This window comes from Ochlerotatus camptorhynchus, unplaced genomic scaffold, assembly GCF_037179485.1.
Source record: "Ochlerotatus camptorhynchus isolate MF236.1 unplaced genomic scaffold, CSIRO-AGI_Acam_v1.1 ptg000222l, whole genome shotgun sequence".
Lineage (NCBI taxonomy): Eukaryota > Metazoa > Arthropoda > Insecta > Diptera > Culicidae > Ochlerotatus > Ochlerotatus camptorhynchus.
The window spans coordinates 5,396,093-5,418,130 of record NW_027040712.1 but is presented as its reverse complement, the minus strand read 5'-3'; the positions used below and the strand labels follow the sequence as shown (position 1 = coordinate 5,418,130).

General features: G+C 43.6%; 2 protein-coding genes across 3 annotated transcripts in view; one reads left to right on the top strand and one right to left on the bottom strand.

Moving 5' to 3' along the window:
- EDTP (Egg-derived tyrosine phosphatase) overlaps positions 1–20,294 on the top strand; it is a 26,294-nt gene extending 6,000 nt beyond the window's left edge. The window contains exons 2-7 of one of the 2 annotated variants that reach the window (XM_065225209.1): positions 5,755–6,232; positions 6,296–7,019; positions 7,077–7,391; positions 7,460–7,564; positions 18,962–19,384; positions 19,490–20,294. In XM_065225209.1, coding sequence (XP_065081281.1) covers positions 5,755–6,232; positions 6,296–7,019; positions 7,077–7,391; positions 7,460–7,564; positions 18,962–19,384; positions 19,490–19,646 — 2,202 coding nt within the window. In that variant the 3' untranslated portion in view covers positions 19,647–20,294. Of the gene's footprint in view, positions 1–5,754; positions 6,233–6,271; positions 7,020–7,076; positions 7,392–7,459; positions 7,565–18,961; positions 19,385–19,489 lie in introns of both variants that reach the window. The other variant, XM_065225208.1, reaches the window with a different exon arrangement.
- Positions 19,801–22,038, bottom strand: LOC135703873 (CDK5RAP3-like protein). The gene is made up of 3 exons (XM_065225228.1): positions 21,979–22,038; positions 21,740–21,914; positions 19,801–21,669 (listed from the first exon to the last, which is right to left on the bottom strand). The coding sequence occupies exons 1-3, from the start codon at positions 21,982–21,984 to the stop codon at positions 20,348–20,350; spliced, it is 1,503 nt and encodes a 500-aa protein (XP_065081300.1). The 5' UTR covers positions 21,985–22,038; the 3' UTR covers positions 19,801–20,347.

Sequence of the window (22,038 nt, the reverse complement as noted above, 5' to 3'; positions counted from 1 at the left end):
CTTGCCAATAACAGGAATGTGGAAGACCCCTTCTCCCATCTCAAACGCAGGGCCGGGACGACTGCTGGTTGCTGGCAGGAGGGGCTCGACTGCGATGAGTGGAATAGGGGCTTCCTCAGGGCGGACGGCAAGAATGCGTCCCGGAGTGCAGCTGACTGTGGTGGCTCCATGTTGCCGACTGGCAGATGTTTGAGGTGAGTTGAAGGCACTGGAATTATGATCATCATCAGGCAGTGAAAGTTCGCTAGTAAGTGTGTACTTGCCTAATATAGCAAGCTGGGAGACCCTCAATCCACATCTAAACTCAGGGCCAGGACGACTTGGATGAACGCTGGCTGCAATAGGCGCGACTGATTTAGAGGAACTGGGGACTCCCAAAATGCTTTCTACGTTGCGTCCTGGTTGAGAAGTAATTTGCCTCAATAGATTTTCAGAGGGCATCACCGAAAATTCGCTTTGGACCGGGGTCAGAATAACCTGAGTATGGGAGAACTCATCACGCAACGATAAACTTAAATCACAGAGGTACTTGCCTATGCAAGCATGGTGGAAGACCCCCTTTCCACCACCAACTACAGGGCCGAGACGACTATGTTGAACGAAGGCGGCGGTAGGCGGGACTATGTTGGGGCGATCGGGGGCTTCCATCAGACTTTCTACGGTGCGTCTCGGGGGCATTGTTGATTCGTCAGATGAGGGGATTAAGGGGTGACTATTATACTGGGTGTACCTAAAGGGGCTGGCATATCGAGAGGTGCTGGTGTCCCAAACGGTGTGCCCGTTGGAGAGCCACCCGGAATAGTCTCTGGAACAGCAGGGAGTGCTTGGATATCAGGAGGTAGCCACACATTGTTTTTCGCCTGAGTATCCTCGAATTCTCTGTATACAATCCCCTGTGGCCAAGTTTCAGGGTTCAAAGCGTTCTCTCTTAGTTTCATTGGAATGCCGACCTTGTAGGAGATGAAGTTCATCGATAGTGGGTCGGTGCCTTTTTTCACTAAAGAGACGACTTTAACTGGTTCAGTCGTTCGCAGTCCATCACGAACAAGTTTCTCAACCACATCTCTCTTAACACTGGGGTGAAACCGGGAAAGGTAAACCCAAAACAGGCTTGATGGAGCATTTACAGCGAGCGTATCGCTAGTTCCAATGACTCTTGTTCCAGTAGTCGGTTTAGTCGGTGTTTCCGTATCACCTCGACGGCGTTTTGAGGGGCGATCATGATTCGGTCTAGCAGATGTACCTGGGGTAGCAGCATTAACTATGTGAGTGAGTTGAGCGACCTGATTGTTGTTTTTGGCCATTTCGGTTTTCAGCTCGGATAAGCCGGTCAGCTGACTACCTATCACCGTCGAAATTACGTTACCGAGGGATGAAACAGTGTTTCTGAATCGGGCGTACTTCATCAACTTGCTACATTCATCACACATCCAGAACAAATTGATTTTCTCACGAAGAATCCTGACGAACGGCAAGTTCAAATTAATGCATCTCACATGATACACTTGGTCGCAGAACCCCATACATTCGATGTGGTCTTCGTCCGGTTTCACTGTTTTGGCACAGCGGTCGCACGCACTTGTACTGGTCATTTCGTTGAACGGAATTAATGCCCTATACGCGTAAAATGCCCAATAAGCAGATTACTAAATCCAGATGTAGGTGGCGCGTCGAATGTTAGACGAACGATCGAAAGGTGGTTTTTGCAACACCACTAGCACAACAAACAGAAAATTCTATGGATGACTGGCAATTTCACAACACCAAATATACGGTAAAACTAAATAAAGTCAACACGAATCAACTGATTTCCACTTTCCACGTAAATTCACAAAACTAGAGTTTACAGAGGTACACGAATAACTTCAGTGAAGTGACTTTGAATGGACTAAAACAAACAGAAACCGGCTGCGAATGAGCAGTGTTACTATCAAAACAAACTTCTATATATATATATAGTATATAGTGTAATAGCAGGAGCATCGATTGACACTGATAGCTCGACTTTGTTTACCTATGTTACATTCGACGTAATGAAAATTTGCTCTTATGGGTGCAAACCTTCATAGCACGCGATCTCATTGACTTCGTTCGGTAGCTTATTAACTAAAGTATAGTACCAAACGCATAATTGACTTGTTAACGCCGAAATCATGGATTTATTTGAAGTTTACTGCTTGATAGGCCCAAAATGGGCGATTATGTCGAAGTAGTTCTCTACCCTACCACTTTTGGAAACCCTTCTAGGAAATTCTTAGAATTCAATCAATTCAATCTTGGTATTCTTAATAATTCTCGCGAATTTTCTTATAATTTTATGTAAATTTTTAACATTTGGAGTGTTCATCTCAGAATTCTAGAGCAACATATGAAAAGGGCTCATGAGCCAAATGTATAATTGGCTTTAAACGACGACATTGGGGCATTGAGTCTGGTCGCCAGTGTAATTTTGGTGACCAATACACCTTCCATGCAGCAATCAAAGAGATAAAGATGAGATGGCTCTTAGATAATGACGGAAAAGATCATACGACGGGAGGCTTCAAATGCCTAGCATATAAAAAGGCGATGGCAGGCCAACAGTAATGGAGGTAACCCAAATAAACCTCAATCATTGCGACACTGGTCAGCAACTGTCGCAGTCGACAACAGAAACAAAGTTCGACGTTGCAATCATTGCGGAACCGTATCGAGTCCCTCCAGATAACGGTAACTGGGTGGCGGATAGAGCTGGGATGGCTGCTATACAAGTTATGGGTAGATACCCTATTCAAGAAGTGGTTGCGAGCTCATACGAAGGTTTCGTGATCGTCAAAATTAACGGAATCTTCATATGTAGTTGTTACGCACCCCCCAGATGGACGATGGAGCAGTTCCGTGAGATGCTGCATGGGCTTACCGAAGAGCTGATTGGACAACGACCGATAGTCATCGAAGGAGACTTGGGCTTGGGCAGTGGAATGGGGAAGAAGATGGAACAAGAGGGCACAGTCTGCTGGAAGCTCTGGCAAAACTAGAAGTTATGCTGGTCAACGAAGGCACCAGCAGCACTTTTCGCAGAGATGGTCGGGAATCCATTATCGACGTTACTTTCTGCAGTCCGTCGCTGGTGACAAACATGGATTAGAGAGTATGTGAAGGATATACCCATAGCGACCATCAGACGATACGATATGGCATCGGCCAATGGAATACTGTGGCAGTACGGAGGACGAGAACTTGTAACCGGAAGTGGAAGACGCAGGATTTCGAGAAGGATCTTTTCGTTAAGGCAGTCCGTGTGGACAGGAGCCCCGTGGTTCTGGACGAGCTGACAGAAACGTTAGTTAGAGTCACATGCCGAGTTAGTGACACGAAAATGCCGAGGAAACTCGCGCCAAATAACAGACGGCGTCCAGATTACTGGTAGAACGAGGCACATAGCACCCCCCGCGCTAGTTGTCTCAGAGCCAGAAGACGGGTTCAGAAAGCAAGAACTGAAGCAGACAGAGAGGAACGAAGAGGAGAGTTTCGAGCGGCCAGGGCCGCACTTAAACAAGAGATAAGGCAGAGCAAGTTCAACTGTTTTAAGGAGCTGTGTCGAGACGTTGATGCCAACCCCTGGGGCGACGCATACCGAGTCATAGCGAAGATCAGAGGTCCAACGATGCCCGCTGAAATTTGCCCAGAGAAGCTGAAAATAACCGTGGAAGGACTTTTCCCGAAGCACGACCCAACGACCTGGCCACCTACACCGTACGAAGAAGGAGCGGGAGATAACGTCGAAGTCACCAACGAAGAACTCGTAGCAGTGGCGAAAGGATTGAAGGTGAAGAAAGCTCCCGGTCCGGATGGAATCCCCAACGTAGCGTTGAAAGCGGCGATCCAGGCATCCCCGGACATGTTCAGGATGGTGCTGCAGAAATGCCTCGACGAGGGTCACTTCCCTGACAGGTGGAAAATATAGAAGCTAGTGTTGCTGCCGAAACAAGGAAAACCGCCGGGGGATCCAGCATCGTGCCTGCTGGATACACTCGGAAAACTCTTGGAGAGGATCATCCTAAACAGGCTGACAAAATGACAGTGGTCGACAGAGCTGAGAAGGCGTCCAAACAGAAGCGGAGAGGAGATCGATATTGCGCCGTGATAACGATCGACGTCAAGAATGCGTTCAACAGCTGGGAGGCCATCGCCGATGCACTGTATAGAATGAGGGTCCCTGACTACCTATGCAGGATCCTCAGGAGTTATTTCCAGAACCGGGTTCTGGTTTACGAGACAGACATGGGACAGAGATCGATTAGGATCACAGCGGGAGTTCCACAAGGCTCCATCCTTGGTCCAGCGCTCTGGAACGGGATGTACAACGGCGTGCTGTCGGGAGTGTGGCAACATCGATGAAACGCCGGAGCATGTGGTATTCGACTGTCCAAGGTTCGAGGCAGTGCGAAGGGTGATGCCCGTCCTTAACGTGGAGAATGTCGTCGTTGAAATGTGTCGAGAGACGGGCACTTAGAATGCCGTCAACAGGGCAGTCACGCAGATTATTTCGGAGCTGCAGCGTAAATGGAGAGAAGAGCAGCGATCTAGCAATGCCAGCTAGCGCTGAGAGTACGACAAGTGCACCCCCCGAAGTAGTCGCTTCACAGTGGTCCCTCGGGAATCCAGGCAGAGGAGAGAGTAAGGAATGGGTTTTAGTGGAGCTGCACTAGGGAACTAGTGGATACCACACCGTGCCAATTTCATTACAGGCCAGGCTTCTTGAAGCTTTCCTACACGAAACGAAAATCAGTTATTTTATTCATGTGTTTTACTTATACATTTTTGCCAAAACATCAGCCTTATACATTCCATAAGACTGATAAGACAAACCACATAGGTCCTATAAGAATGCATAAAAGGTATGTGTGACCGCTTATACATTTCATTTGACACATGATCTTCATTAACTTTTTGCAACGCGTCTGCTTATTAGTTGACTTATGCATTTCTTGATAGAGCTGGAATTAGGGCGTAACAGCTTTTGTAAACAATGACTTTCGATGATTTCTCGAAACTCAAGGCACACCTACGCAAATTAACATAACCAAGACTTCCCCTATCCGATAATGACGTGGATTTGAGTGAGCGAGCCTTGGCTTTCTAGAAATCATCGAGAGAAGTCATTGTTTACTAAAGCTGTTACGCCCTAATTCCAGCTCTATCTAGATTTTATGAATAATCAGCAATGGAAATTTTCCAAAAGGTATAAGGAGATTTCTATCCGTGTAAACCTTACTAAAAAAAACACACACAGACACACACACACATATATAGATTTAGATTTACCGAGAAAATTGCCAAAATCTCGAGAAAAGGCGGTAAATTGCTAATCTGTATTTGCTGGTAGAGGCCTTCCAGGAGATATTATATTTTAAATTGTATGCTGTATAAACTCATCTAGACGAAGTTCGAAGGTCTTGAAACAAAATGAGGATTCCCAAGAGTTCTTCAAAACATGTTTCACAGTATGTTAAGCGAAGGTCGGAGACCTTATAAAAGTACCGCATTGAATTTAGGTCGACGCTTGATCTTCTAGTGACGATGGCCATTATGACAAGCATTTGCTTTTTTTTTCCGACATACGCGTTACGTTACGATCCCACTGTAGTCTGCCGTATTTTACTAGTTTCACAACATTCGCTCCCAATCTGGGTCAACTCGTGCTGTCTAATATACTGAAAAATAACAATAGTAATTAACACATATTCCTCCCTTCGTTTTACACTTCTCCAGGGCGATGAAATCGTGCATCGATGCAGTGTGCTGATGCGAATGGACTACAGCGTAGTCGACATCCCGAATCCGAACGGTGAACTCTCGGCACACTACCCGGTCAAACTGCTGATCCCCGAGCAGGAAGTGAAAAAGACTTATCCCCTCGGGACAAACGTAACCGATACGTACGGCGAGTACAATCCAGGCGACGTCACTACCAACGCTCGCAATGGAGAGGGCTCCGATGCCAGATGTTCGCCGCCAAACCGCGATCAGGTGATCGTCGATGGCAAGCTGGACGCGCAGCGGTTACGGTACTTGATATTGCGGGCGCGACTAGCACGGTGCCGGGCTCGGTTTCCACTGCCGGTTATCCTGTACAATGGGAAATATGTCTGCCGATCGGCAACGCTATCCGGTGGACCGGAGATCTACGGTCGGTCCGGATTGGAGTACTTTGCATACGCAGCGGAAGCTACGTTACCGGAACCTGGAGGTGAGTTGGGAAATAGAATGCTACGATCTTTTGTAATAGATTCCATTTCCGATCCTGAACCAGACGAAGCCTACGAAGCACAGGAAGAATCTTCGTCGGACGAACCGGAATCCAAAGATTGGCCACTATTTGGGCGGTTGCGCAGGAAAGACATCCGTCTGCTGAAAGCACTCAACGTAGGAACCATCATCGATTTTATGGTGGAGAATAAGAAAGTTAAGTTCTGGCTGAACGTTACCTCATCGGAGAAAGTGGACAAAGAAAATCGGTACAGCTTCTTTAAGATACTTGCACTGCCTTATCCTGGTTGCGAATTCTTCCGGGAGTACCGCGATAACAACTGTCACGGTGAGGGACTGATATTCGATTGGAACCAATCGTACGTGGACGCAGGAATTCGCGTTCCCGAGGACACGGTTACGGCTCAGTTGAATATTGACTGGCACAACTACAAACAGTGGGATCTTGTGAAAATAACTCAAAACTATCTTCGATTGCTGCTCAAGTATCTACAGGAGAGCAGTTCCGGCATATTGGTCCACTGTATCAGCGGTTGGGATCGAACGCCGCTGTTCGTATCGCTGTTGAGAATATCTCTTTGGGCGGATGGTGCAATTCATCAGTCGTTGGATGCGGCTCAGATGCTCTACTTTACGATCGCGTACGATTGGCTGCTATTTGGCCACAATTTACCCGACCGGCTGAACAAGGGCGAAGTCATATTCTACTTCTGTTTCTACATACTCAAATACATCGTTGACGAGGAGTACAGTGTCTTAACTCACAGGCAAGCTGCAACATACTAGTGAAGCGGACAAAAGCTTAAAGCAATGTTTACTTGCAGATTCCGAAGTCAACACAGTAGCGGTAGCAGTAGTATAGACGTGATTAGAACCGATAGCGATAGTATGCTCGATGCACTGTTGCTGGACGGTGAAAGCCGAGGATCCAGCGTCTCGTTGAACTCGGTGTCTAGCTACACAAGCGGGAGAAGCTCATCGACGCACGATACGCAGACGTGCGTGAGTACCGGCATCGGATTGACCAGCGGTGGGGCAAGCAATAGTATAGCAATCACAACCCGCAATGGAAATGCTAGGATCGGTGCGGGCGGTGCGCACGGTTGCAACGTCGACGATAGCGTAAACTCATTGAATGGGTAAGTACAGTCTTGTCGGATGGTCTTATGCGGATTGTGATTTTGTTTTGTTTGTTTTTTTTTTGCAGCAATAACGGTTTTTCAGCACATAGTCATGGTAGTGGTAGCAGTATTGGATGCATATCTCACGATAGCTCAAACCACAATAATCAATGGTCACCGCAACCAAGAAGGTAGGTCACATTTTCTTGGAATGAGCCGACGCTCGATAGTCTGCTTGTACCTAAAAAGTAGTAACGACACAAACTCAAGATTTTGATCGGTCAAAACATCTGGGATGGTTGGTTTGGTTGGTTGAACTAATTTATTACAATTTTGTTATCAACTGTGCTCTGATAACCTATAGAAAATAACAATCTTATCTACTAGCTAGACCAGACAAGTTGACAATTAAATTGGTTGTCGATACATTCTACACTAATAGCGATAGCGGTGGCCCAGAAATTACACAAAAATTGATTTATGCGGATAGCATGGGGTTAGTTTTGAGCATGTCTGCTGATATGCGGTAGACCCCTGGAGCCTTGTTGCATTTCATGCTTCGAAAAGCTGCTTCTATCCTTGCAGTGATCAAGCATGGGAAAAATCGTTTCATTTTGCATTTACTACTCACGCACACGCATACAACATAAGAAACGAGTAGTAGATTGTGCGATACGCACTGATTTCGTTCGTATTCTCATTGCTTCCATTTTCTTCGATGAACACAGAATTCTAGACAAACATTTCAAAAGGTCCTATCTGACATTGAAGCTGATTGGAGAAAAATGAATTTGAAGTTTTGCAGTATGTTTTTAAATGTCATTTTTAATTACGTAATAAAACGATGACTTTTCGTATTCTAAAACGCACATGAAACACTTAGAATTTGACTGAAGTGTTTGTTGTTTCCTATTATTCAAAATTATCAGGTTTAATTCGTGGTTTTGTTACATAGGACCTTGGGTTTTTTTCAGTATCAGTTAGGACCTGTCGCATTGGTCTGATAGTAAATATTAATGTTACTTAGGACCTTGGTAAGAATATGGTTTGGAGGTCGGATAGTTACAACTTCAATATTATTAGTAGTTGTTGAGGGGCTAAAAACTGCTAATCTGTGATTTTATTAAATAAATAACGTTTGTATTAAGAACTTGTGGAGTTTTTTTTTTGCTGATGTACACACTTCATCTAGCTCGGTAAAATCTCCAACAGCCGATTACCTCGGCATTTACTTTTGCTGATATGTTTGCAAAATATATGTTTGTTCGATGAGATCTCAGCAAAATCTAATTTGTTAACTGAGTCTCGGCAATTGTTTTACTGAATTTCAGCAAAATAAATTGTAGAACTACTCGGCTGTTGGAATCACGGCGAAAAAATTTAAGTATGTATGCATAGAAAGTGTAAGGATATGAAAAATTTCCATTTTTATTTATTCGGATATATTTTAATAAACAAACTGTTGTTGTCTATTTCATTCAACTTTATTTGCTTTGACTTTTATTAGCACAAGCTGCTCAATCAATGTTTTACATTCATTCATTTTATTCTATCAAATCAACATCGCTGTCTTCCAGTGGATCAAGATCTGCCTCAAAGTGGTCCACAACGGTATTCTTTGCTCTTCTTCCCTTTTTTGCCGGAACTAAAGATTTAAGGAATGTCGCGTAATAATCTTTTTGCTTGATATATGGCATCAGTTTGCGAAGATCGTCCAATTTTGCGCTTGGCAATTCAAGTGGTTGATCTGCAATTGGTTTCAAATCCACGCTTGAAATATCGCATGTGGGATTTGACAGAATTTGGATTCTGTCAAATAGTTCATCACTAACATCTTCTTTAAACTCCACAAATCCAGGAAAATCGGTAGAATATCTAAATACCATTGTATTTCTCATGCGGAACAGATTGTCTTTAAGAGACTTTTTTGGTATTGTATACCTCTGGTCTAATGATTTCAAATTCAACATTTGGTTTTGCTCCAACTCAATTACGTTGAATGGGATTCGACGGCGAATACTGCTTATGAGGATTGCCCAATCATGAGGGATTTCAATATCAGTTGTGTTTTTCTTCTTTGCCCTTTCTATGGCTCCATGGACTGTATCGACCTCCATATGGGAGTGTCCACTTAGCATAAATTTGTGGAGAATATGTAATTTTCTTCCTCGCTTCGCCATTTTCTCGATGAAGTATGAGAACAGAAAAATAATGGTCTTGTTATTATTCTGGCCAGAACACCGGTCACTGTAATAGATGACGGTTTCTACCGAAGCAGGTAGCTTACGAAGATCTTGTAAAAGACAAGACCCGATTTTTTGTGACCCTCTTTTTGCTTTGGTCTCGTCCCATAAGTAGCAATATGCAGAATTCTCACCAACATACGTAGTAAAAATAGTGAGGTTGTAGGTGTACAACTGCCTACTGTAAAACGCTTCGCCGTTAGTCAGGAATGGAGTTGGGAGCTGCTTTTGCAGGTCAAAAGATGATGTACTTATGGATGAATCAGCTTTTGCCAATTTTACATCCTTCTTTTTTTCGTCGTAGATTCTCTTGGCACTGTTTTGATGGTTATCGAGCAAAAGCTGTAGTTCATTTTTTCTTGTGGGACTCGTTTCTATCTTAATTTCAACAGTCAACCGGTCACACTTTCCACATGTATCGACTTTCGGTTTCCTAAAGCTGAGATTCTGGGTCTTAAAAATCATCCGGTAACTGTTGTAGTGTACAGGAATCAAATTTTCGGTGGCACATTTGTTTTGATACATTTCGTATATGCGGCGAATATTTAAATCACTGGAGAGATACAATTTGTTAGATTTCTCTCGAGAATAGTGACTGGAGTACGCAGGGAATGACATAATTTGTTTCTGGATAAAGTTCAGGTGATCCTGGCTAATATGTTGGCGACTACTGTTTTCTTGCCGACCATCGTCAGCAGCGATTCCCAATCCTGCAACAATTTTCCCGGCTAGAACGCGCATCTTTCTACTCCCAATGTCGTATGTCCCTTGAAACATAACCTTGCATACTTTTGTAGATCCTTTAATGCTAGGCAACAGGTACACCCGGCTATATGTGCGTCTTGAATTCACCACCTGTAGAATATAATAAGCAAATTTTAGCAGACCGGTATACGAAGTAGCTCAAATGCACTTTAGGGCACTTCACCACTATGGACAGACTGTTTACAAACATTGCAGCCACTATTCAATTGATTTAACATAACACAATCATCTGAGCCTTAACAGGCCCTTAAACATGTGCCATGTTTCATACAATCATTATCAACCATAGGACACATATGCGTATAAAATCAGTATGCGAGTGAAGCAACATAATGCTCACAATTTTAAAAAGTACACATCCATTTTCCAAAACACACACACACACTCACAACGTACCTGTGATCTAGCCGTGTGCTTAACCATGATATGATTGGCCAAAAATTGATTTTGGCTATGAAAGTTCAACCGCAGGAGGTTCCGAAGAAGTTTTTGCCGAATTTCATTCGAGTACTTCTCGAAGCACTTCAACTTGCAACTGCACGGTGGCTTCACTTCTCGTGCAGGCACTATCGTTCCGTCTTTCCTGACATATGACAGACCCTTCTCTCTACTTCTGAAATTTTGTTTTTGAATGCTCTCCTTCTTTTTTTTCAATTGTCTTTCCTTATCAAGCACATCGATGCAATGACCATCTGTTGATGGTAACGTATCCTTTGTGCTGCTTGAAGATAGATTTTCTACTGGAAATTTAAATTTAAATATTTAGTGCTAGGTTTAAGAAAAAAAAGCAAAATAAATTTACTTACCATCTTCTACGTTGGCTTCATGATCGCTAAGCTGATTGAATTTTTCGAAATATTCATATATGGTTAGATCGTTTAAAAACAAATGATCGTTTTTCTCTTGGTCATCATCTGATAATAGGCTGTCTGAGATAGCTGACCATGTAGCAGAATCATCCAAAACGGAATTCTTATCCAATTTGGCCATATTAGAACTTGTAGCATCCTTTGACAAGTCAAGCGGTACGTTGTCAGCAACATGCTCTAAGATATCAGAATGAGTAGCAGATTTATCAGGATCAGTCAATTTGCTGATGTTAGTTTTCTTCGTGCGGAGGTCCAATGCCGCAGACTCCTCCATGCTTCCCATAGTATAATTTGCAGTCTTGTTTGCAGCATCGTTATACAGGTCAACAGCCGGATCGATTGCATAGAAGGATTCATTTCGTTCCGCTCGAGGGGTTGAAGTGGCTACCCTAGAGAAGGAGGGTGTTGTGCTGATATCCAATGGAGAATCAAATTTTGCCTCGCCACTACGTTCCAGAACTGAAAAATGAACTTCGTCCAGACCAGCTTGTTGCCACGGAATCGTAAATGAAAATTTGCCATCTCCTACTTCCCGGTTAGAAGTTTGATCCATAGGACTGGTGCTTGCGTCTCTTACACTCTTACGTCTTTGCAAAACAGCTAAAATTTTGAAAAAAAAACTTGTTAAATTCTGTTTATTGAAAAAAAAAAAAAGAGTTTCTCACCTCCGTAATCTAAGGAACATTCTGACCATATGGTTCTACTTGATTTCACTGATCGGTTCATGGGACTTGTACTGGCATTTTTGACTGGTTTTCGTGATCTTCGAAGGGATGCATAAGGGTGATCCAATAAAACACTTACTCTGCTCTGATGTGTTTTATTAGAGCCTCGATTTGAACGACTGCGAGAGCGGCAGCAGTTGGTCTGACATTGGGAGGGTGACCGGGAAGAGGAAATGTAGGTCGAAAGATGCGATGAAATACCTAGACTGCTCTGGTCTATAGTTCCATGACATGTACGACTGTGAAGATGGGTGCAGTTGGTTCGACAACGGAGGGGTTTTCTAGAATACGAACTGTAGGTCACGCTGCTCTCATCTGTAATACCAGGATCTCGACATTTTTGACTGTGTGAGCCTTGGCAAGGGTGGTTTAAGCTGGTCTGATAACTGTGGGATGCCCGAGAAGAAGAGCTGTACGTCGTCACTGACAAAGAGTTTTCATCTGCAACTGTATAATAAAAAAAAAACATTGGTGTTCCAAACATAACTTTACGTATTACCTACCATTGTATATAGAAGATCGTTTTGATATTTCGTTTTCGCTCATTCTGAAATTTCTGTAGAAGACACTCGACGAACTAGTACTGGTACTCCTGCTGTAGTCCGAGGTGGTAGTCTTGCGATTAGGCACATTCGAACTGTATTTTGGCTTGGTTGTAGGAACATCCTCACAAACAACATATGAAGCTACTTCACTGTAGCAACCAACGCTTATGTCCGTGGCCAGCATTGTGTCATGACAATCGGCGATTCTCTCAGCGGCATCTAGCATTTCATAAAAAAATATTTAATTGCATGATTTGACTATCAATGTTTAGATTTTAAACTTACCGATTAGCAACTGAATTTTACTCGAAATTGAATCCATTTTACGTCTCGTTAAAGTAAATATTTAAGGTTATTTGCTGAATAATTGTATTTTTGTTTTGTATTCGGTATTGTATTGAGTTTTCGTTTTACTATTCCACGTGAAACACGAGATGAATCAAAGGTCCAATCAGCATCTGTCAAACTTTTTGATAGAATGACAGATTGGACTGTAAATACGTTTAATGTCCAATCAGAAGGCTGTGCGATATTATAAAAAAAATTCAAATTGGACGTTTTTTCACATTTTTTTTTTATTATTCTGGTATTTGATAAACAAAATGTTTAGAGCAAAACTTGGTGATGGTGAGCTCTGCTGTACAGAGAAGCATTAAAATCGATTTGTTTACAAATGTCAGATAGGACCTTTTGAAATGTTTGTCTAGAATTGAGCAAAACAGACAGCTGACCTTAACATGAATGATTTTGAGTGAAGTAGTGTGGATGATTCATCACAAACTATTTTTTGCATGCTGAGCCTTTTACAATTGCATTTTTTTTTTATTGCGTTTATTTATAAGGCCCCCTCGCCTATTAGGCATTGCTTGGGCCGATGACCATTATTTACAATGAGATCCCTTCCCGCTTTTATTTTTCAAATAAAACGTATTATCCCATATTTGATAAGTTGCATTATTTTCATCTAAACGATCTATTTGCTGACCAGTCTTCTGGGTGCACTGATCAGCACGAACTTTCTTTTTTTCGTTCTCCTTGTGTTTCGACAGCCGGCGTTTGTTGGTATTTTCATTGAAATCCTTTGTTGCGTTTGATGAGCTGGTGCTAGAGTTTTCGTCGTTGGTTGAAGTGTGATGATCCTCGGTTTGATTGTCGGTGTTTCGCTGTTGTTCTTCTGCTGAGAACCCGGTGAAAGCAGGAGATGATTGACCCGATGTCGTTGGCTGGTTTTGTTCGATATCAATCGACGGGAAATCATCGAGACTGAATACCCCCTCGGTTGGTGGAGCTGCTGGAGCGGTGCTATTGTTCGATGTGGCTACATCCAAACATTTCTGTTTGGGATGTGCTGCTCGGCCACAATGGCGGCACGTTTTTGGTTGCTTGTCATACGTTACCAACGTTGTTTCGTTGTCGACCGTGATGTACGATGGAATGGCGCTTTCGAGTCGCATTCGCAAAACTCGAACACCGCTCATGAATCCTGGGAAGTAGTGCTTCCATTTCTCATGTCGACTGGAAATCACTGTCCCGTACTTTGCCATGTGGTTCATAACAGTGGCTTGTGGCCATGCCAGAGGAAGATCATGCACTCGAACGGTCACTGCTTCACAATCCACATATACCGGGATTTTGAACTCACTCTTCGCACAGAGAATCGCGTGTTTATAGTTGTGCGCCTTTTCATAGCGCAAGGCAACTTCATTGTCTATCATCTCAATAAAAACACAATTTCGGACGTTATGAAACTGAATGCATCTAACGTCCGAATATTGAAGCTTAATATTGTTCTCGAAGAATTTTTGCACTTTTCCCGCATTGGGACGAACTGGAAGGACACTGAAGTCAACAACAAGTGTGTTTTTACGAACTACACTCATTTTCGCTACAATATTTCACCAAGTTAAGCAGAGCAGAAAGAGAACACGTCCGATGAATACGAGTAATGGCTGTCGAATGACAATTGCATTCTGCACAAGAAAACTTTCGACGAAGCGCATCAGGGGAGAAATGAAAGTCGAAAACATATGCAACTTTGTTGAATGTTCTCTGCAGCCCGCAAATCGCACCGTGTGCTCCATAATTTGTGCGACGTAGAGGCTGTCTTAGCATAAGGTTATTACGAAGCGGTCGAGGTTGAACATTCAGGTCAATTTGCCTCAGGATAGCCTCGCAATCTGTCCTTCCTTGCAGTATATCGGCCACGGTTAGGGCTCTGCTTGTGTCTCTTCTAGTCCCGAGAAGTGCTAGGTCGATAAGTTGACAACGGCTTTCGTAACTGGGTAATCGAAACGGATCATTCCAAGGCAATCTACGCAACGCAAAACGAAGAAAGTGACGTTGAACAGATTCAATTCTCACGGCACCATTGTTATAGTTTGGGTTCCAAAACGCTGAACAATACTCAAGCGTCGATCGAACAAGCGAACAATAGAGAGATTTTAGACAGTAGATATCAGTGAAGTTTTTAGCTATCCTAAAAATGAACCCTAAAGTTCTTGATGCCTTATCAACAACATATGCAATGTGTTGCTTGAATGAAAGCTGCGAATCGAAGATCAAACCCAAGTCTTTCACCTGATTCACGCGTTCGATTGTCGAGCCAAGTAGGTCATAGCTAAATATTATCGGTTGTTGTTTTCGTGAGAACGTAATAGCGGAGCATTTGACTGGATTCACTACCATTCTGTTTAACCTGCACCAACTAGCAAATACATTCAGTTGACGTTGAAGAAAGTGACAGTCAGCAATGGAGCAGATTCGTAGCAAGATTTTGAGGTCATCTGCATATAATAACGGAGGAGCTTCGATGACCGATGCACGTCGTTGAAGTATAGTATAAAAATTAACGGTCCCATGTGGCTTCCCTGAGGTATACCTGATGTGGCGAAGAAGCTAGCTGATCTGCAATCTCCTATGGCAACCTTTAGTTGCCGATCGGTAAGATATGATCGAAACCAACTCAAAAGATTACCGCATACATCGAGCCTGCCGAGTTTAGCAATCGCAATAGCATGGTTCAACTTGTCGAATGCTGCGGATAGGTTTGAATAAATAACGTCCGTTTGAACCCGATCCGACATGCTTTCGGTTATATACGATGTGAGACACAGCAGATTGGTGGTTGTAGAGCGGCCCACAGTAAACCCATGTTGATCAGCACTCAAATACTGCTTGCAATGGGACAGCAACGGTTCCACAATCACTAGATCGAATAGCTTCAAAATGGTACTTAACGATTAGTTATCCACAGCTCGTTTCCTTCCTTTTTTGACATGTGCGCAAATTTCCAGCAAGATTGAAATATGCCACTGGAGAGAGACATTCAGAACAGGCGAAGAAGCAGAATTAACAAGCTTGCAATATGTCTCTTCAAAAATACAGATGGAACTCCATCAGGTCCAGGATTGAAGGATGACTTGAGTCGCGGCCTTGGAAATCATCTCAGCATTAACATCAATTGCACCCAGCGTTTGATCATTTACTGGATCGTTCCTAGCTGCCAGGGTAATATGGTGGTCAGTTAGTATCTCATTAGTGAATACACTGGCAAACTTTTCGGAAAAAAAGGTGGCATATATCCTGAACAGTGGCAGCAACTTCTCCGTTGAATTCCATAGACGATGGGAGCCCGGATTCCCTGCGTTGCTCGTTCACGTAGTTCCTAAAGGATTTCGGGTGTAGCTTAAGTTTGCGCTGGATGCCTCGTTGGAAACTTGAAAAGCATTCACGACTGACTCGCTGGTACATGTGGTTCAGCCTCACATAATGTAGTTTCAGAGGAAGCGTGCGATACTTCGTAAATCTTCTCAATGCTGTTCTCTTGATTGACTTCAACCTACGTAGCTCTCTCGTCTGCCAGGGAGGGTGAGACACTCTGTGGTGAGTTCTTTTCAGGACGTGTCTGTCAATGACATATGCCAAGACATGTGAAAAGCTTTGCGCTGCAGCCTCAACGTCATCTGGATCAAGGATGTTCTCCCATACCATGCTAGACAATACATCTTTTAAGTCATAAGAAACCGTAGCAGGATAGTCGTCGAAATCACGATCGAGATTGTCATCAACAGTGACAATTAGAGGAGGGTGATGTGGAACTAGCTTAGCTAGTGCACAAGGAGCCGAGGAAATTAATGGAGCCCTGTCCTGTGTGCTCACGAAGCAGAGGTCCAAACTACGATCATTTTCGTTAACTACATGGTTAATTTGAGAAAGCGTCGCTGCACTGTAGTTGTAGAGAAGGCTAATAGCTCCTGCGTGAAATGTAGAGCTATCAGGATCTGGGTACAGGAATCCGCTATGAGATGGACTCCACGAAACGCCTGGCAGACTGAAGTCATCAAAAATGTATATCTCATCAACTGGATTGGCACTTTCGATAACTGTGAAAACTGACCAACGGTGAGTTCATTGTCGAGGACTCGATCAGGTGGAATGTACAGAGCGCATAGAAATAGTGTGCGATCACCCAGATTGATGGCTGTCCAAACCTGCTCCACATAGTTCCATGAATCGTTCTCGATGGCCTTTGCCTCCAACCCGCCACGGACAGCTACAAGGACACCTCCACCAGTAGATTTACGGCTGTTGTTAGGATTCCGATCGCAACGAAAGACCTCGTAGTCAGGACGGAAGACTTGACTGGAAAGCGTTCGATAATCGAGCCACGTTTCGCACAGGACAATTATATCGTAGCAACAATCCGATACAGCTAGGCGGTACTTTTCAACATCAGAATTAATTCCACCGACGTTTTGGTAGAAGATCACGACGTCCTGCTTGCGGCAAGGAATCGAACGACTGCTCTCCCTGGAAATCACAGATACATCAGGTAATAACTAACCATCATCAAGTCTCATTGGATACTCGCCATAGTGAGTGGGTTGGAAGACCCCCTCTCCACATCCGACATCAGGTCCGGAACGACTATGATGAACGAAGGCTGCTGATGGCAGGACTGAGACGGAGGGATTGGGGGCTTCCATGGGGCTTTCTACGGCGCGTTCCGGGTTTCCAGGATTGGGAGTTACAGAGGCATAATCACAATGACTAACATAGTCAGAATTGCTGAAAATTTGATCGGCATCAGGCAGTGAACAGTCAATATATTGATTGTACTTGCTTGTAGAGGCAAGGTGGAAGACTCCTGATTCATATCCAGCCACATGTCCAGGACGACTATGCTGAACGCTGGCAGGAATCGGCACGAAGGGCTGGAGGAACCATGAGCTTCCAAAGAGCGGTCTATTGTGCGTCCCGGAGATGAATTAGGATTGTTCGAACAGTAAAGCGGATGTTGTGAATGAGCAGTATCAGAAGTGCTTCTCAACTGGAAATAGCCGGCAGATGCTTGAGGCGTTGCAATGGAACACGGAAGCTGATCAGGAAAATTACTGTAACTAATGTATGCAAACTTGCCTGAAAACGATGGTTGGGAGACCCTACCACCGAACTCGACCGCAGTTCCAGAACGACTTTGATGGCGGGAAACAGCTAGTGCGACTGGATCGAGTGGTTCGAGGTTTAAATGATTAATGATTGCCCCGTCACCTTTTCGTGTTATGGGATGTAAGATTTACAATCGATTCCTAGTACTGACTACTTCGAACTATGGGAACAGGATTTTTCAGTAATGAAACATCTTAGTCCTTGTTACTTTTTATGCCTTCCCTAATAAACAAGTACCATAAACGAACTGTATTCCGGATGGTTTGGATGATACTCCGAACACGTTGTTAAGCTCTCTTTTATGGTTTTTTTTATTAGGGTTGTTGAATCGGCTTTGTTCACCGAGGATGATCTTGAAAGAAGGAAAAAATGAGTTAGTTAGTCCGTATTCGTTTTTCCCTAGGTTGCAGTGGTTAACACTAGGGTTCTGAAGTAAGGTCATTGTCGGTATCATTGTTTAATGTTGTTGCAAAGGAATCAAATTTTGACGATAAAGGGGCGTTTGGAGAATGCTCTCACTCTTCGATGGGTATAAATAGCGGAACCTTTCAATTATAACCGATTCCTTGCGATGAAGGCAAGAATGACAACTGTTTCAAAACCGAATAATACTACTTCATCATTTCTCAATAGTGATAAGTAAGAGTAAGGATTAATAAGACATGGACTAAACTAGACACGGGATATGCTACAATAGATCAACATTACTGGTCGCAGTGGTTTTATGTCCCGTACAGAGTAAATGAAATGATGAATTGAAACCAAGAAAAGCATGACCTTTTGCTTTCAGAAGATCGCACTTTACGATGCGCGTAATAGAAAACACAGACAGATCAATGCGAAGAGTAAAGCCATTTGTTTGGACAGTAAGCTTCCCCTTAAACGCTTATACACGTTTTTTAAAGTAAGCGTAAATCAAACGTCCAGTCCTCTATTGAGTAAAAGGAAATCTTTATCTTTCTATTCCTAACATGATATATCTCTTTCCTACAGAACTAGTCCCGTAACAGTGCCAAGCGCAAACAGGCTAAGACAACGCCAGGAGTCTTCGTCGTCGCTTTCGGTTGGAAGCTGGCAGATGGTCACCGGTACCGGAAGCTATCGTAGCGCCGAGTCAGTTAACGAAATGCATTCCCATCTGCAGCAGAATCCCGGATATAACTGCCCTAACCCTCAACATCATCACCATCAGCATCAACACCAGCAGCAGCAGCATCAGACCTGCACCAGCAACCAAACGCCCAGTAATAATGCGTCACCGTTCTACCCGCAGCAGCAGGGTGGCATCAATCCAGGGCCATCGAACAGCGCTTCCACCACACCAAATGCCAACCAACATCATCCCAGTCAGGAGTCAAGTTGCTGTACGGTCATCGACGGCGAGTACTACCCGAGCCATCTCGACCTATACGCCATGTGAGTCGTACGGATTCCTACTTTGCGACCTAGCCAAACTCTTCCGTCTCATTCTATTCCAACACCTGCCTGTTTGCTAATTTCATTTCTATCGCTCTTTCACAGACGACGCGAACGCCTCACACAGCTGCGGACGCTGTTCTACAACTGTTACTTCTCAACGATTGCATTCAAGTTCAACTCCGGTCCGGATTCCGCCCTCGGCAGTTTGCTGGGGAACTTTGCCGAAAAGGTTGGCCTAGCGAGTCGAACTTCCGTCTAGACTTCAGACAGCGTAGATATTTTGGGCCGCGTGTGTCTTCCGTTTTAACGATAGTTACGAAAAAAAAGAAGTCTCTCTCTCTATCTCTGTTCTGATCGAAAATGAAACCAATGAGGAGCCTCCGATAACCCGAAGGAATGCTTTTGTATAAGGCAAACTTTGTCGACAGTGGGAATAAATAACGAAACACACCGAAGTGATGTTCATTTCAGATATTCGATGTAACTATTACATGCTATAATAACCGCGCGATTATTGAAGAGGAAGTAGTGTAGGGTTCTATTATGCGATGATTTAGAAAGATTGATCGGATTATAGAGAAGAAAAAAAAAGAAGATTTAATTGCGAAAGAGGGAGTCGCTTTTTGACTATTTCATCTATAAGTTATTATCGTTGTTGATACTGTATTACATTTTGTGGATAATTTGCCTTGTTTAGTAGAAGAAAACAAACGTGCTAGAAGATTTTATATTTACTATTTTTTTTTTACTTTCTCATTTTAACTCGCAAACATTTACCGCATAAAAAAAAAAACCAAGAAACAATAAATCACTAATTTCCAATAATAGACGGTCATCCTCGTGTAAACTACACTTATCAGGAAAAAATATATTGTGAACAATAAACAGATACATTTTGCATTTAAAACATGGCTACGTATTCTGTTATAAATTTAGCATCTTATTTAACCTCGGAAAAGCTCAAAGATTGGCCCCCATCAGGTTAACCACTCGGTTTTTGTAGCGCTTGGAAATGTCCTTCTCTATCTGACCTTGCAGGATCTTGGTCTGTTCGATTATCTTGGTCAACGTGGGCTTTAGATCAACGCTCTGCTGACGGAAGCTGATCGATTTATTTTTCATTAGCTTTTCCGTATCTTTCATTTTGTCTATAGCTACCAGTTTTTGCTTCAACTTAGAGGTAAGAATATCCACGTACTTTGACGAATGTTTAATCTGATGTAAATGCTGAATAAGCGGGCTGTTAGTTTTGCCATAGATGACATCAACTTGTACCAGCATCTGCGATAGGCTCTTGGTATCATGATCTGGGAAATTGTCCATCATCGTTAGTGATAGGATCTGAACCTTATCAGCAGTACTCAACTCATACAGTCTCATCTTAAGGAATGCCTCCAACTCCAACAGCTCGTTAATCAATTTTTCCCTATAAACAGGTGAATCGAAAATACTATACGACTCGTCACCCTTCGCCACACCCCCAGCATTTCCATCACCTTCAACGACTATTCCGCTCTCTTCCAGGGAAATATTGAAATCGATCTCATTCGCATTCGCCGCTGCCTCCTCCGGAGCTCCCCAATCAATATCACCCACCTCCAGATTGACATCTCCTCCGTCCACCGCACCGAAGTCAATTCCGCCATTGCCAAAATCAATAGCACCGCCGTCATCACCGAAATCTATCTCTCCCGGTGCAGCTTCTTCTTCCAATTCAAACTTGACCGGTGGTTCCTCGATCGACAGCGGTGATTCCGAGTACAAGAACTCGTACACCGTCGTATTACCAGACGTCGCAACATGTCGCAACACTGGTAAGCATCCTTCATTTCCCATAAAGGCACTGTAGAGTTCTATCGCCTTCTTGAGCGCCGAAACCGTGCCGGCAATTTCATTCAACATCTTCGGAAGCTCACCCACCTTTGTCACCAGCTCCTGCCGTACGTTCTCCCCAGCGATACCCAACTGTTTACACAGACTATGGTACTCCCCCAGAACAACATTCTCCGATCGCTTGAGGTCTTCAATTTTTTTCTCCGCTTCATCACCCAGCTGCTCAAAGTTTTTAATTTGCTTTCGAATCCCAGGCACTTCGTAGTTTATGTTCCGAACCAAGATCTGGGCTGCTTCTGCCAAATATAAACTATCCTTCTCGTACAGCTTCAGAATCTCCTGCCAGTCCTTCATCCGCTGGCTTCCGTATCGTCCGAACACATTCTTGGTATCGGCTTCCGTCGTCTTAAGAATGTCAATGATCTGCTGACAGTGAAAGTAGTTGATATCTAAAAACGCAAATCACACATCAATTCAATTGCCATATCATAACTAACCATCTCGGTTTCGGATACATACGAGCTCCCTTCAACAGCTGCACCAGCCCGTCGTGAGCTGGCATATCGGTCAGGGCATTGCTGATTTTGCTGCGAACTTCGCGAACATGCATATGCCAATTTTTGTTCACGATTCGTCTCGATACGAGCCAGTCCTGAAGTTTGCCAGCGTGGATATCGATCGGGATGTCCGCTTCCTGTAATGGGCAACGGTAGTCATTAGAGAATTTTCGTAGACGGGTAGATAATCTGTGTACTTACGTTCATTGTATCGGAAGAGAATTAAATTTCAGCTCGTACGAAGTAAAAGGTGAAACCAAA

What these genes read in the sequence shown, in the direction of transcription:
- LOC135703873 (XM_065225228.1), bottom strand. An exon ending in GCAGCTGTTGAAGGGAGCTC is followed by an intron (nt 21,670 to 21,739) that starts GTATGTATCCGA and finishes TTGCGTTTTTAG; the next exon opens with ATATCAACTACTTTCACTGT.